A 17,149-nucleotide genomic window follows, 5' to 3' on the forward strand; every position below is an offset into this window, starting at 1 on the left:
AGGACCACGCACGCATTGTGGCATCACATAGAGAACACCTATTACATCCGGGAACGACTCCGAACGGCCATTTTCGGGAAATTTACCGTCCGCGGTGAATATTCCTGCAGGAATATGCTCTGAACGTATCAACCGAATTTGATGTTAGTGCCGGACCCGTGGACTCAGAACTGCGTCACTAATGCCTGTTCATAAATGTAGCGCGGCGTGAGCCATCCATGGACTGCGTGTTTCTTTTTTCCAACCAAAGGTAGGCACTATACCTGAAGATGCTTCTTTGTAACCAAACCAAACAAAAACTAACAACCTAACCGAACCTAACTTGACCTAACCTACAGCCTACAAACCTACAACGCGCCAAAAAATTCAGCCGCCGGCGGGATTCGAACCTTCGGTCCTCTGAACACGGGGCGAGTGCACTAACCAACCACTACACCTCGCAGACAGCTGGCCGGATAAAGGTGTTGTAAGTCACTTGACAATGACGCACTGGGATATACTCCGTATAGCGCCTTCCTTTGATTGGAAAAAAGAATTACGCCCGTGGACTAGCCTCTTCAACTCCGTAGCAGTGTCTCCCAATCTGCGGAAAGTTCAGCTGGTTGCATGATAACCGTGGCGAAGTTTTCTGGCTCTGTTTCAACGGCTCCTTCATATTCCCTTCATATCAGCATAAGCCAGATTTAGGCTAACTTGCAATTAAACGATCAAAAATGTTAGCTTAAGTTTCGTTAGGGTAAATTAAACGGTGTTTTATTTGGTTAGGCTAAGCCCGAAAAACGGGTATGTATGAACTTTTCAGTTTCTGTAAGGCACACGCGATCCAGTATGAAAAGAGCATGGGTCCCGAAAATTCTTCAGAAACTAGAGAAATTATCGCGGCCACCGGCATTTGGGCGATCTGCTCGTGCTTTTGTTACTGGAGCGCCTCTTTCCCCAAGATTGCGCCGGCCGCCTGCCATGGACGAAAAATACACGACTTTGAAATCCGGCTGATCGTGGGAAAATACCGCCGGAGGTCTCGGCTATATGCAGGAATTCACCGGGATGTATAGTATATACCACTGCCTCGATGTATAGGCTATAGCCTGCAAGCTGGCTTTGGTGCAAACTGCAAACATATCAAACATGGTATAGGGCGGATTGTCGATTGATGTAAGCGAATCAGACGTTCAATTGACAATTTCCGATTCTTATTCGATAATTACGGCCAATTAGGTATATCTTATTTTAGGAAGTGTTATTAGGAGCGGAGCAATAAAATCTCATTTCTCCCCTGTCTCTTTACCTATCTCTCAAATCCCTTGCCCACTCATCTTTCCTCTCCATAGGCGGCGGAACGGGGAGGGCACCGGGGCACCGTCCCCCCTTTGATTTTGGCATTTTAACATTAGCCCTATGGGCGTTGCATGGAAAGAATGGGACCAAAAGTTGGCAGTGCCCCCCCCCCCCCTTAATTGAAGGTGTTCCGCCGCTACTGTTCCTCTCTGTAGGTATCAGTCTCCTTGCCGTCCTCCCTGAAGTCTCTGTTAGTCTTTTCCTTTTCCTTCATTAGTCTTATCCTCCTTTCTCTCACCACCCCCTCTCTCTCTCTCTCTCTCTCTCTCTCTCAGTCTTTCTTTCTCTCTCAGTCTCTCTTTCTCTCTCAGTCTCTCTTTCTCTCTCAGTCTCTCTCCCTCTCTCTCTCTCTCTCTCTCTCTCTCTCTCTCTCTCTCTCTCTCTCTCTCTCTCTCTCTCTCTCTCTCTCTCTCTCTCTACCCGTCCGTCTGTCCATCTCTTTGTCCGTCTCTCCGTCCGTCCTTCCGCCCTTCCGTCTCTCAGTCCGTCCATCCATCCGTCCGTTTCTCCATTCTCCGTCCGTCCGTCCATCCGTCTCTCCGTATGTTTGTCCGTCCGTCTATCTGTCTCCCCAGACCCCATCCGCCCGCCCGCCCGCCCAAGGCCCTAAAACGAGTCCTCAAATTAATAGGTGAAATTAAAATATGTTGCTTCTTACCACAAGGGAGCAATGCCGCTTCAACCCTATTGACCGTATTGCGTAACGACGGCAGTCATATTGCGCAAGCCAGGAATCGGCCGCCGCCTATGCTTGGGAATAGGGACGGTTAGAATACGATTTACCTGTATGGCCGCAGCCAGCGCAGCGTAAGCGGGGGGGGGGGGGGACACAAGGGGCGCGTGCCGCCTCATTAGATGCATGGTGCCCTATGGGCCCGAGAGGCCCTGCAGTGCCAATTAGTGGCCGCTCAGGGTCCAAGCGTGCCTCATTTCGACTGATATAAGACCCGCAAGACTCGTGAGAGCACCTCACGGAGTCACGTGCTCCTGAGTCGCCACACATCACACATCTCCATAACGGCCCCACTCCGACTTCTGATAGCCCTGTGCTGGCCTCTGAGTGCTCTTGCTGACCCATTAAGCGTCAGCTCAGCTCTAATTAGGGTCCTGACCCATACCCGCATGGAACGGCTTCACACCAGTGTCTCTGAGGGCCCATAACGGCGCCTGTGAGGGCCTCACACCGGCGCCTCTGAGAGCCCAATACCACCAATCTGAGGGACTAACACCAATGTTTCTTAAGGGCCTACATCGGCGGCGGCTCTGAGGGCCCCACACTGGCGCCTCTGAAGGTCTTACACAAGCGCATCTGACGGCTACCTACCTGCAACTCTGTGGGCCCCACACTGGTGACTCTGAGGGCTCCCAGGGAGTCCTCCCATGAGAGCCCTCAGGCGTCGCTGCAGCGACGCCTGAGAGTCCCATGCCGATCTATAAGGACTCCACAGGGCTCCTGAAGATAGGCCGGCAAGTGAGGGCCGGCAAGTGAGGGCCGGCAAGATAGGCCGGCAAGTGTGACGTCATCTTTGACCTGACCTGAAAATGACCTCAGTAAAAATTATAGACCTTATCCATTTGTACCCTGCACCGTTTACCGCTTGTCGCTATCTTGCTTTATTCTCGAGATCTCGCTGTCGCTCCCGCTCGTAATAATGGACAGGTCATAAAAATTACCTGACCTGAGGTCAACGCAGGGCGATATCCACTTTTTTATTTTCGCATATGAATGACAATTGATAAGGCTTTGATCGTCATCAGACAAAATTACAACTTTCAGTGGGGAAAATATCAAGGTCACTCTTCGAAAAATAGGTTAAAAGGTCACGTGATCAAAATTTTCAAAAATTGAAAATGCGAGATAGCCAAAATGTTTGTTGGCTGATTGTGAGTTGAACCATATAAAGTTTTTTATCGTAGAAAACCAATAGTTTCTGAGTTATAGGCCGCCAAACATAGGGCTGCAGCGCGACCTGCTGGAATTGCCCGAGGCTATATCTCGGAAACCGTTGTTCGAAGAAAAAAAAATCCTTGTCACAGCTGGCTTCCCCGCCCATCACAACCCCTTACACCAGTTTTCAACGAAAAATAAAATATGAGGGTGCAAATTTAATTTTTTATTTGTCGATTTGTCGTGGAACGCCCCACGTGTAATAGCAGCGTGTTGCTATCACCGGTGAAACAGGGCCCAGGCGGCCTACCATTTGTTTTTTTTTAAAGAAAAAACTATCGTATCAGGGCTATGACGAAAAATAAGTGGCCTAAATCCGATGAGAAGACAGGATTTCGGGGTACCCTAGGAGAAGGTTTGGCTCCGTGACCTGGTATGCCCCCCCCCGCGCTGAAACCCTGGATCCGCCAGTGCGTGAAATAATGCATTAAAGATTAAAGAACCATGCAAAGTTAGCCCTTTTACTAGTTTTACTGGCAAGGGCGATAATGTTCCCCTGAATGTCCTTATTGATCAGTACGAGAATTTCTCTAGAGTTCTCGTAGATAATTTCTCTAGTTTCTGAAGAATTTTCGGGACCCATGCTCGTTTCATACTGGATGCAAATATATGCAAGGCACACATCCTCAACGCAAGACACCTTTTTCGGGACGAGAAATAGAATATCTTTGCCTAGGGTGATCGTTGGGCTGTAAAAGCTCCTGATTTATGCTCGTCTCAGCCCAAGCTACGGAACTGCTATTCCAGTTCAAAACCCATGTTAAAATGTGAACTATTTCCTTTAACTAATACTTTTGCTAATACTTCACTTAAACTTTTGACAACTACTTTTGCTTAGTACTCACTAAGTAAGATATTCTTTACATATTTTTTGAAAGTGTTTTTTGATTGAGGTACTTCTTCTAATAGAAGATCTTTAGCTATTAAGTCATTCCAGAGTTTGGGTCCGATGCAAGGAAATGAGTAGAGCCTGTAATTTTTTGTTGAAAAAACTGGTTGAAAATGATGGATATTTCTTGTCTGATGGATAGGGTCAGTTGAAAGATGAAGTAATCGTCTTACAGAGACTGGTAATTCCTGCATTATGTACTTATGCATGATAAGCATTATTTGAAGTTTGGCTATGTCTTTAATTTTAAGAATACTATATTTTTTAAATATTGGGGTAGCACTTTGTGGTGGGAAAATACCTTCAATTAGTCTCATGAACCTTTTTTGCAGAATTACCAGCCTTTGAAGATGGTTTTCATAGTTGGAACCCCAAATGAAACAGCAGTAGTTGATGTAAGGAAAAATCAAAGAATAATATAATTGAATGAGCTGCTGTTTTGGGATAAAGCGTCTAGCTCTTGCAATCATTCCAATGTTTCTGCTGATAATTTTACATATGCTACTGATATGAGATGTGAATTTGAGGTCAGAGTCAATAAGGATTCCTAAATATTTCACTGTTTTCATTTCAACTACTGCTGTGTTTCTAATGTAAATGTTTAACTTTTCAGCAGTTCTCCGTTTTGAATATACTTGGAGAAATGTTTTTGATGGGTTCACTGTGAGGTAACTAATTTGCTTCTAGCCATTCATATATTTTTGACAGGGCTGCATTTGTTATTTCTTGAAGTGTTTCTCTGTTTTTATGTTTGAAAAATATTGCAGTATCATCTGCATACAGCATAAACTGCCCTTCAATTGGAAGATTTGCAATGTCATTTAAGTATAGAATGAAGAGGAGTGGTCCAAGAATTGACCCCTGCGGCACTCCTATTTTTATTTCTCGTTCAGTTGACTTGACCCCTTCTATCTGTACCACTTGAAATCTGTTAAGTATGATTTGATTGTTTTTAGAATATTTCCTCGAAAGCCCATTTTGTTTAACTTTTCTAGTAGTATTTGGTGTTCTACAGTGTCAAATGCTTTTGAAAGGTCAAGAAAGACACCTGCTATAATGTTATTAGTTTCCAGTGCTTCAGTTATGTAGTCTTGAATAAGCATGACTGGCATGTAGGTAGAGTTATTTTTCCTGAATCCAAATTGATTGTCTGAGAGAATGTGTCTGCTTGTTGCAAAGTCTGTCAGTTGGTAGTGGATAACCTTCTCTAATATTTTTGAAATTATTGGCAAAATGCTTATTGGTCTGTAGTTAGATAAGCTATTATGATCTCCACTTTTGAATATTGGTTTCACAGATGCTATTTTTAAGGGATCTGGGAATGTTCCTGTTGAGAGGCATAGGTTGAAGAAATAAGTAAGCTTTGAAAGGATAGGTTTGTAAGAATGTTTCAATATTTTTGAATTGATTCCATCAATTCCAGCACCAACATCTTTAAGCTGATTAATTATTTGTTCCACTTTATCATCAGTGACACTAGAAAAGTTAGTCATTTCTCCTTCTGTCTCTCGAACATTTCCGGGATTTGTGTTGTTACAAGGAATATTTTGTTTCAACTTTTCCCCTATTTCTGTGAAAAATTTGTTGAAACTTTCAGCCATTGACATCATTTCTTGACCGCTATTCTCAGTGTTGTTTTGTGTTTCACCTGGCAAAATATCACATTTGCTTTTTTGTTTTAGAAGTTCATTTAATGTTTCCCATGTCTTTTTGGGGTTCCTGTTGTTTTTTTGAAATTCTGCTTCATAGTAGGCCTTCTTTGAGTTTGTAATTGCCCTATTTAGACAGTTTCGATATTTGTTGTATTGTGCTATATTGTATGAATTAGGATTTTTAAGTTTGTTCACAAACATTTTGTTTTTGTGATTGATGGAACAGAGTATAGCTGGGGTCATCCATGGTTTTATGAAGTTATTTTTTCTTGAGCATGTTATGGTTTTTGAACACATAGCAATGCCGTCCTTGTATGCTTGTATAATCTGTATGCAGGCCAGTTCAGGATCTGTTTGAGTGGTGAGATCATCAAGACTCTCTATTAGGTGGCCCTTCAGGTGTTCAATTTTATTGTAATCAAATACTGTTCTTTCCTTATCCTTCTTTTCTAATAGTTTATTTTCAACATTTGCAGTTGTAAAAATTACAAGGTGGTCTGAAAGGTCTGTTACAATGACCCCTGGTACTACTATTTTAGACAAGTCATTTGTGAAGATATTATCAATAAGAGTACTTGAGGTTGGGGTAATGCGGGTAGCTTTAGAGATAGTTGGCAAAAATCCAAAACTGCACATTAATGTAAAAAATGATTCATTTGCAGAATTAGTATTAATTGAGAATAAATCAAAATTGAAGTCACCTGCAATGAATGCAAGCATGTTTAGTGCGGTTAAGGCGGAAAGAAACTGTTCCATTTCAAGAAGGAATTCCCATTCATTATCAGGGGGTCGGTAAATTTGACAAATAAGGAAAGATGGCTTGTTTCCATTAGTTACCTGTAAGGTAACTACTTCTGCTGTTTTGAATTCATGTAGTATTATCTTTTGGATGCCAGTGAAATATTTGTCATAAGCAAAAATTGCTGATCCCCCTCCTACTTTAGTTTCTCTGCTTTTGTAGAAAGCCATATATTCATCCCCTAAGCAAAACTTATTTTCTATTTTTGGATTGAGCCAGGTCTCTGAAATGCATACAAATGCCATCTTCTGGTCTAATTGTGCCAAAAATGTTACAATTTCATCAAGTTTATTTACCATGGAATGTGCGTTTATATGGATGATAGAAATGTTATTTTCAAAACAGTTCAGGCTTCTCACCTTGGTACATTCATGAAATTTGCAGCTGGTCCTGACCTTATCATATTGGGAATGAGTCGTGGATATGTTGCTTATATCATTTATGAAGGGATCAAAGGTTGAATTATAAAGATCAGATAAGGTTGACTCGTCAGCCAGCTTACCAGTTACCGCGATAGATAAGAAAAACTACGCGCAAATGTACTACGCGTATCACCACTTGTTTGTAGCACTACTGATTGAGGTGCCTCTGAGGAAGAGAAATAATTGTATTGTGTTATTTGTTTGTTTCTCTTGTTGTAACTACAATAATACAACATTTGGGCAGTAATCTTTCCAAGGTATTTTATGAAAATTCAAAACCTGCTTTTTATATTCAGTATTATCACAAAATGTCAAATAATTGTAATCAGCAAAGTGAAAGGAAAGATAAAAGTGATGTTTGCCAGTAGACAAATCTGGATGACGAAATACGTTTTACCCATTCATAAGGAATATGTAAATTAGGGGAGCACGTGTTTTGTAGTACCAGCCAAGGTCTTGTGTGTAAATTGTAATGTGGGGTGTGTAGGTACCAGTGGCTGGCACGAGATGATAGAAGAAAGGTAATACCAATACCTTACTATGTTATTGAATGTGTTTTATATTAATTCAAAGGTTTCAAACTTGTTTGAGGCTAATTCATTGGGTGAAAGTTTATGTCTGCATGAAGGTGACATGTGTTCGGTTGATTCAAATCAAAATGAAATCGGCCACAAAATGGCCATGCATATTGCAAACATTCACCAGAGGAGGCTGAGACACGTTTAAACATGAGCAAGGACAAGGGACTTAAGGTAGGTCAGTGTGTGTGTGTGTGTGGGGGGGGGGGGGCTGATGATTTGAGACATGCTGGTGAGCAGGGGATAGCCTGTTTGTTTGTTTTTTAACCCTAGAACGCCTAGGGGGGGGGGTTGTATCAACCCCCCCTGAGGTTTTTTCGAAGTGCACGCTAAACGGCTTGTCGTAGCGGGCTGAAATTTTCAATACCCTCTGGGGCAACCTTTGCGCATCTTTTGCCGAAAAAAATTGATCGGGTCATGTCAGGTCACGGAGTTATGACGTCATAAAGGGAACAACCTCCGGCCAGATTTACGCTAAATTGGAGATTGCTTCACATTGGTATAAATGCCGACTGACCTGACACACTGATGGATTGTTTTAGAACCATAACTGGCTGATTTGACATTGGCACAATGTCCGTTGACCTTTTCAAGGTTACTAAAGGTCAAGGTCAGGTCAGTGACCTCGGTTGACCTGTAATGACTTCTTGCACTTGTATGCCTTTTCGGGGTATTTTGATGCCCTGAATTCGAATTTGCTATCCATTTCAGGCATCGTCGGTTGTTTCTTGTAGTTCATTTTGGGTCAGGGTCAGGTCAGTGACGTCACACGCCTGACGTGACCCAATGCACAAATGACCTTGCAGACTTCCGATGCTCCCAACGCATCATTTTTAGAGTTATGACATCGAAATACGCACCAAACGATAGAGAATTGATCAAGGATCACGATAGTGAAGGTTTCAAGTCGATATCTCTTACCGTTTTGCCGCAATCGGCGCGGAAAGCTGAAAAAGTTAGATTTTTCCGAAAATTTGACCTTTGACCGGTCATAAGTAGGTCAAATGTTGACCTAGGACCAAAAAATATACCACCAATCGCGAGATCTCGTTGAGAGCAATCCGTTGGTCTTTTCCGCTAAGCTCTACGACCTTCCGTTTCGAAACGCCAGGGGGGGTCGTAACAACCCCCCCCCCCTGGTCGTTCGTGTTATGAGAAATGGCCTGGTCGTGCGAGGGTTAATTTTTTAAAGAACATCCTGATGTAAGAGAAGCAGGCAGGTCCCCGGCATAGCTCATCAATTTCACCTGAATGATCATAGAAGGAAAAGCTATTTCAAAAGCAAAACTATATGCTTCTAGAAATATTTACAATACTCTTTTATACCAGCACTCAGCTAAAACTTGTATTGCTCAGTCAGGTGAATTGCTCTGTGCTTACTGTTGAGCAACATTGTAGTGTTAGTCTCAACATATTTATTCAGTTGCCACTAAGATAAACCAACATTGGAGGGTAATAACTGGAATGTCCTTCAGCCTGTTCATCAGGTCTCAGTCTGCTCCTTGGCAGAACTTTGTTTTTTTTTTGCCATAGCAAGTCTTTGCTGTGGAAACTCCATAATTTTCAATGTGCTCAGGAGTGGTTGCACTCAAATTTATTTACATGTCCCTGATGCTCTGTGTTAAAAGCTCTATGTTGTAGAGTTTGGGCTTGTTTGCACTAACTGCATGAGGCAGACGTGCAGCCTCACTCACTCATTCACACTCACACTCACTCACATGTTCCCACGCCACACCAATAGCACACTGGCAGTGTGAGCGGGAGCATGTCCAGGGACATTTATGAAAAACCATTGCATTGTTTGTTTATATGCTAAGCCAAAGTTCTTCCTCCAATGATGTTTACCAAAGTTGCGAATAGGTTTGGCACAGCTGAAAGAGATTCCCTGTCAAGTGACATTGAGCAGATGTAGTGATAGCACAAGTGCTGGCTAGTTAACTAAGATATTTTTTCAATCAGTGCCAGTCCTTCAAAGACCATCAGTGGTTTAAACAGAGCCCCTCTGTCCAGGTCCACCACGCCCACCCCTGCCACCTCTCCTGTTCCGAGTGACCACAAACTCCTCAAGGTCAGCCCTCTGCTCAGCAACGCGTCCTGATGGGATGTTGTTCAGGGTCTGGGAGCGAAGGAAGTTTTGGTTGGATGACTGTGGGGTGTTGTTTCTTTTTGGGGCCTGTTCCACAGCTTGGATGATTTCGTCCTTGGTCATGTTGGCTCGGATGGGGATGTATCTCTGGTCTCTGGTTTTGCGTGCCATGATGGCGCCGTTCTTGGTATGATAGTTGCAGATTTGGCCAGCCTCCCACATGTCACCCAGCTGCTGGATCTGCTTTGATCTTTTGGCTGTCAGGTTTTCATGGATGGTGATCCTTGCCTGTGCTGTCTGTGTTTGACTGAATTTGGATTCGTAAACCGCATTGCGGTCATCCAGATCCTGGAATTTTATGATGACACGTTTGTTGTTTTTTAAGCGATGGCAAGCAGATATCTGTCCCTTCAGCTTTACTCCTAGTTTTTCCTCGATCACGGCTTTGGTCAGCTGACGAGTCTCAGAAGGAGTCTCATAGTGGTCAGCTTTGGCTTGCGGAAAGCCTCCACCTCCCAAGATCAGGGAATCCTTGCGGCTGTACTGTTCCACATCATCTAAGGCCTGGTCAAGTTCTGCTAGGGTCTTTTTCAGTGTCTGGTTTTCATCCTTCAGTTTTTGTATCTCCTCTTTCACTTTTTTGTTTTCCTCCCATATTTTTTTTTCATCTCTCCCTCCATCTCACTAGTCACCTCCTTAACAGCTTCCTGAATAAGTCTCTTAACATCCCCTTCCTCCATGGCACATCTATGCGCAGATGCTACTTTACTTTATGCTGAACTGCAAACAAGTAATGGTTTGAAAGTGAGAAGTCTAAACTCTAGTCAAAGGTTACGTTAACAATTCTAATAGCCTTGAGACAAAAAAAAACCATTTTAATCCTATAATATCCTCGGCCTACCACTAAATCACCACACCGACCACACCCAAGTCTTCGCGAGACAAAATTGGCGCACGTCCGCTCGGCTCGATCGACCGGCACGATTGCGCTCAAATTTGGTACTCAGTTGGGGACCGGTTAGTAGGGTGCAAAAGTCAGTTTGGACCCCGTTTGCACGTGCGCACGTGCAGAATGCCGCTTCCAGATCTCAGAAGCGGCTGGGCCGATTGCGGTCAAATTTGGCACACTGCTAGCGACCGGTTAGAAGGGTGCTTTGCACAAGCCCGTTGGAAGTACCCTCTCGCCCTTCCGCACGAGCAGGGCTCACTATCTCGCTCGCTCGTTCTTCGCCCAAAAGGCGTTTTACTGGTTCTTGTTACTTCATCAAACAAACGGTATGCATTAATTTCAAAGGACCGTATTTTAGATATCTACCTGGGTTTACTGTGTAACAGAAGTTCTACCTTGCGTGCGAATCAATTATATGCTCTGTTCGCGGTAATATTGTGTTGGGAGCTTACAAAATTGTCCCAACTAAGCGGAAAGTACCAAGTGCCACCCAGCCTGCATGTTCACATTGCCGTGAGATCTCAAAGGACTCCCAAAAAGTGGAATCTAGGACCGCCCGCTGCTCAGGAATAATCGCATTTTTCACAGTGCATATATACTAGTGATGTCAATTACGGAAAATCGGAATACCGATACCAAACCAAATACCAACCAAAACCACGGGAAAATACCGAAACCAAACCAACTTGGGAAAATGCGGGAAATACCAACTTGTTACCGATTCCATAGCCTCTTATACATTAGTGAGGGTTTATGATACCAACAAAATACCAAACACATTACGATTGAAATACCAAATACCAAGTTGGTATCGGTTGGGTATCGGTATACCAAAAAGTTGGTATCCGATTGACATCTCTAATATATACCCAATATACCTTAAGAAAAAATCCGAAAACTACATTCGTCCAGCGCAAGATTCTTGCTGTCAGTCTGATCATGTTTGAAACATTTTTGGTACATAGTTGAAGCTTATTTGTGTTTATGTTTTGTAGGAAAGGCGCTTTGATTTACCTAAGCATTTTGCTTTTGCGCCGATCCGCGATTATTTTCTCCGATGTTTCTTGTTCTTGGTTACCAAAATATACTGAACTGAACTGAACTGAACTGAACAATAAACATTCGGAACATGTTTCTGGATAAGCATAGCTGAACACCATTCCCTGACCTAAGGACAACGTCTAAACGAATTAAACTTCTATAGGCGCATCTAGTTAGGTACTGCTTTGTTTGCAACTCCAAAGCTATTCACCATTAGTTGTGTCAAACGTGATGGGGTGACTCCTTTCCTATCTAATCAGGCTTTTAGCGATGAACGATGGAGCCGAATGAGATGTAGACACGAACAGCATCACCAAAGTATCATCGCCAATTGCTACAATATGCAAATCCTGGCATTCCTGTACTAAATGCTAATAACAGCTCATTAAAAAACAACATCCTTACGTGATAAAGGATGCTGAGAGAATGCTGCTAACACGTATGCCTGTGTAATAGTGTAATGTGTATGTTTATATAAGGTAGCGCTTTTATTTCTAATAAAAATGCTCATTTTTAGAAGAGATGTAAACATTAATCCGTTTCGTAACCTTTTATCTTCTCGTTGGGCTTAACCTTTTAAATTGAATTACTTTTTGGGAAAGGTAAGTAAAAAATGAACGGCATTGTTCCGTGCATGAACACTACAGTGACAAGGTATTCAAAAGCATACGACTCGCTTAAATGATACTAAGACTATCAACTGCAAATGATAAACAAACAATGAAGGACGCTTTTTAGGGCAAATGTTTACGGTGCGCGGTATGCAAAGCCAAACACAGCCATAGTCGAAGCTTCAGAAGCATGTCGTGCGGTCGGTGGCAAATGGACATTAGATTAATCTGTTTGATTTTTGTGTATAGTAAAACAGAATGTGCACCGTGCAAATATAGGCACTTATTTTTGTCAGCCATTGTAATATAACATTTTTTTCCAGAACGCGCTTTACTACACCTGACGTTTCAACTGCTATAATAAATGTACTAAAAAGAACCGTGGATGACGTTTTGCCAAAATGATCACATCCGGATTTTATCTAATTTAGGGTATTCATTCGTCATGCTGATTTTACTGATGCTCCGGTATTGACAAAATAAATCCGTTTCGTATGCTTGCATCTTCTCGTTTAGCTAAATCAAACGTATTGAGTATGGTAAAACAGCATGTGCATCGTGCAAAATCTAGGTAAAAACTTGTACTTCTTGAAATAAGATTCGCATATTTCCTCATGTAAAATTATAATTGATGAGATGAGCGACAACTGAATACGACAAGCTTTAGACGAACCGTAGCATACATTTGGTCTGCTCCAAATCTACAAATGTGTTACAAAATCTTTTGAGCTGCTGTTTTGTCTACCTGTGTAAACAAGGCAGCAACGTCTGTTGATCTACAGATAGATCAGCTTGACCTCGTGATTCGGCAAGGATCGGATCATATAATCGTACACGGATTGAGCCACAACCAAGGTCCGATGACTCTTGATCAGCCCATTTACCCCCAGCTTCCCCGACTCGGCCCGTGATGACCTGTGACCCACCTTGTTCAGCCGGCGTCGGGCTGTGCGGCGGCCGCAGACAGCCGGTCAGCGGTGAACCGGTGACCCCACTGAGGCCCGACCAGGCCGCTTCCTTGTCGCCGTAGCCCGCCCCGTAGCCGGCAGACGGCTGTAGGCCGTAGTCGTACCCGGCGGGCCCGGCGGCGGCCCCGGCCGGCCCGGCCATGTAGGAGCCGGCCAGGCCGATCAGCGGGCTGTAGCTGCCGGCGGCCTGCGACTGGCCGTACGTGCACGCTGTCGGGCTGAGCTGGCTGTAGTCGCCGCTGTAGCTGCCGCTGTAGGTGGGCGGCTGCGCCGACGGCAGGCCCTGCGCCGCGTCGTAGCCAGTGCTGGAGATGGCGCCGCCGGCCGGGAAGTAACCGAACGGCTTCAGCGGCGAGTGTCGACACTTGCGCCGGAAGCCGCGCGGCCGGCGCCGAGAGCTGCCCTCCTCGAACATGTACTCGGCGGACGGGTCGAGCGTCCAGTAGTGCCCCTTTCCCGGCCGGCCCAGGCCCTTGGGCAGCTTGATGAAGCACTCGTTCAGGCTGAGGTTATGTCGCACCGAGTTCTTCCAGCCCTGGTAGCTGCCTTTGAAGAAGGCGAAGCGCTCCTGCAGGAAGCGGTAGATCTCGCTCAGAGTCAGGCGTTTGGTAGGCGAGTTCTGAATGGCCATGTGGATGAGCGCGATGTAAGAGAAAGGAGGTTTCTCCTGGCGGCGCACGCCCGGTGCTCCGCGCTTGGTCGGCTTCTCCGTCCCGGTCTGCTCCTGCTCGGTGCCTGATCCTGAGCCGGCGGCTGCTCCTGAGGCGGCTCCTGCTGCAGATCCTCCTGAGCTGGCTCCGGTGGCTCCTGCGGCCGCCATCCCTTCCTGTGTCGCCTCCCCTTCCGGTGGTTTATCGGACTCTTCTGAGCACGGCATCCCGTTAGTGTCGTACGTGGCCAGACTCTCCATCTTTATGGTGGTCTGTTTTAGCGAGCTCGGCGAGTAGGGGAAGCCTTCCTTCTCCCCCTCTACCGGAGATTGTTCGTAGAGCTTTCCCATGGCATCAAACTTACCCGGCTCGTCGTACGGTTTGTGAATGGGCAGGTTGCCGTCTGTGTCGTACGCTTTGTGCACAGGAAGCCGATCGGTGTCGTACGGCTTGTGCATCACGTCTCCGTCGTAACTGTCGTGCACAGGAAGGCCATCCGTGTCGTACGGTTTGCTCATACTGTCGCCGCTGTACGCCTTGTGGATTCCGTCCGTGTCGTAGCCCTTGTGCATTCCATCGGTGTCGTATGGTTTACCCATCGGCATTCCATCCGCCTCATAACTCTTGTGCATCCCATCCGGGTCGTACTTGTGCACGGTGAGAGCGCCGTCGGTGTCATATTGTTTCGGGACGGGGTCGGCCGCCTCGGTGTCGAACTTGGTGGCCTGCAGCGGGGGTGGAGAGGGTACGGCGCCGGCCGGCGAGCTCTGTCGCAGGTACCGGCTGTCAGAGCGGTACGCCGCCTCGTACCGCAGCTGGGTACCGGTACCGTCGTCCCGCAGCGCGCCGCGGTCGTCGCCAGAGTGAGGCGGCGCGGCAAACTCGGCGCGGGGATGCAGAAAGCCGCCGTCGGCGCTGGTCGGCCACGCCTGCACCGGCCGAGAGAACTCACCGTCTCGCATCTCGTAGCTGTCGCCGTAGCCGTCAGGCGGAGCTAGGTCGTAGCCGGCCTGCTTCACGGCCTCGTAGCTCGCTGGAGCGGGAGACTGGCCGCCGTAGTCGGTCTCAGGCGGCGCTGGGTGGCCGTACCCGGCTGGAGCGGGTGACTGGGTGCCGTAACCAGCCTGAGCCGGTGACTGGGTGCTGTAACCAGCCGGAGCCGGTGACTGGGTGCCGTATCCCGCTGGAGCCGGGGACTGAGTACCGTACCCGGTCGGCGCCGGTGACTGGGTGCCGTAGTCGGCTGGCTCGGGCACGCTCTGGTGGCCGTAGATGTGCGGGTACTGCGGGTAGCTGAGCTGGCCCGCCTCGTCCCCCAGCCGGTGCTCGATGATGGTCGGTATCTGGATGGCCGGTGGCCGCAGCTCGCGGCTGTAGTCCATGTAGACCGGCTTGGTCGGCTCGGCGGCCGCCATCGGCCCGGCGGCATCGTGCGTCTCCGACTTGCCACTGTCCATCTTGCTCTGTTTTGTTTACCGAAATTTAATAATATTTATCCTGGACGGGATCGGTTTATAAGCAGTCACGGCCGTAAAAAAGAATAATCCAAATAGTTTACGGCAATCGCCAGTGCAGGGACGACGCGGCGACACCGGAGCCGACCAACAGAGGAGTCACTTGAGAGGAGGGAGAGCACTAGCCGGGACCGCGCGCACCACCGCCACCGCCAGCCGACTTTCGGGAAACGCCGGCGTCCTCCCTGCTCACGGGCGCGATAATGCTCGGAGCCTGTGACATGTCATAGATGGCCCGACTGTCCGCCAGGCCACGCCCCCGGCGCCGGCGCATGCGCACAGGCCGCCGCGGGTTGCGGTGGTGCCGAGTCGGCGGCGGCGCGGCGGCCGACGGACCCGTACAAAGATCACATTGTGCCCAGAAAAAGCGATCGGTGCCCAGCTCGCAGGGAGGAATGGCCGCCGCGACGGCCAACAAAGGCGCCGATCGGCCCGAAACGCGCCCGTTTACGCGGCCGTTTAGTTAATGGGCCTCCGATGGCTCCTGTAACGACTGTTTGGGGGACCGCGCGTCCACAAAAAGACTTGTGTATTTTCTCGGATGCAACACTTCTAAACAGATTTCACCTGAGCATACCGACGGGGTCAAATGTTGACCAAACTAGCGGGGTTATGTCGTCCGGTTACATGGAGCGCTGTTGGCTGGCTCGAAATACCTAACTACAGAAAGCGATGGGGGACACAGCTTCACGAAAAAAAGCTCACAGTATCATTAATTTCATGATACCACTTGGCACTTACCACATTTCTTTCAATCTTTTCGATACAGCTTTGGCTTGAATATCTTACAGAGCAGAATGGTATTGTGTGTAAATTCACATTTAGCTGTGTCGTGCATTGTTTTTAGTCATCTTAATGCCCACAAAAGTTTTCTTGATTATTTTTTTAAGGACCCTTTCCTTTGTCCCATGGCGTGACTATCACCCTTCCTTTTTTAAGAAAGGATGTAGCTTTAGCGTGCAACCTTTTTGCACTGGAGCAAAACTAACACTTAATCGTATATGATGTGAGATAGAAACATCAAAACCACCCAACGTTTCGTGTAATTCCTTTTTCAAAGGTGATATGAAAGTGAACAACACGAAACGTTGGGTGGTTTTGATGTTTTTATCTTACATCATATACGAATTAATTTGTCCAATTCAAAATACTCAAACTAACGCTCTTGACATAAATCAACTATGAAGGATACCAGTTCGAGTCAAGTGACATCGCTTGAAAATAAATAGGTACTATCACTTTCCTGTTTCTTATTCATTACAGAGGTATCACATACCTGCATATTGGCATACCATGGATGAGTATTATTTCATCCATGGGCATAACTTACCATAAACGTCTTCATTATTTCGCATTAGACTAATTTCAAACCGTATATTAGTGAATACTGAGATCAGATTCACGAGCATGAAATTCATTGAGTCACGATCGTTATTCTTTCATCACTCATCCGTTCAACTAATAAAAGAGAATTAGGTGGAAAATGTATTGGTGCCCTTCATCGAAATTCTGTTGTCTATTTATTAGCTCTATCTAAGGCTTTATACCTACCTAAGTGTTTAGGTAATAGCCACTCATCAACTATTAAAGAAAAATCACATCAAGACTCTTTATATATGCCGAACTGATCAGTGATCGCCAGGATGTAATTAGGCGTGACCCTCGGAGCAGCCAGGTGACCTGAGATGCGCGGTCGATCAGTCA

General features: G+C 46.1%; 1 protein-coding gene across 1 annotated transcript; it reads right to left on the minus strand.

The window, feature by feature from the left end:
* Positions 1-430: 430 nt before the first annotated feature.
* LOC122379677 lies at positions 431-15,630 on the minus strand. The gene is made up of 2 exons (XM_043362074.1): positions 13,240-15,630; positions 431-447 (listed from the first exon to the last, which is right to left on the minus strand). Exons 1-2 carry the CDS (start codon positions 15,386-15,388, stop codon positions 431-433), a joined length of 2,166 nt encoding a protein of 721 aa, XP_043218009.1. The 5' UTR covers positions 15,389-15,630.
* Positions 15,631-17,149: the final 1,519 nt, after the last annotated feature.

This window comes from Amphibalanus amphitrite, unplaced genomic scaffold (genome assembly GCF_019059575.1).
Source record: "Amphibalanus amphitrite isolate SeventyFive unplaced genomic scaffold, NRLGWU_Aamphi_draft 000009F_arrow, whole genome shotgun sequence".
Lineage (NCBI taxonomy): Eukaryota > Metazoa > Arthropoda > Thecostraca > Balanomorpha > Balanidae > Amphibalanus > Amphibalanus amphitrite.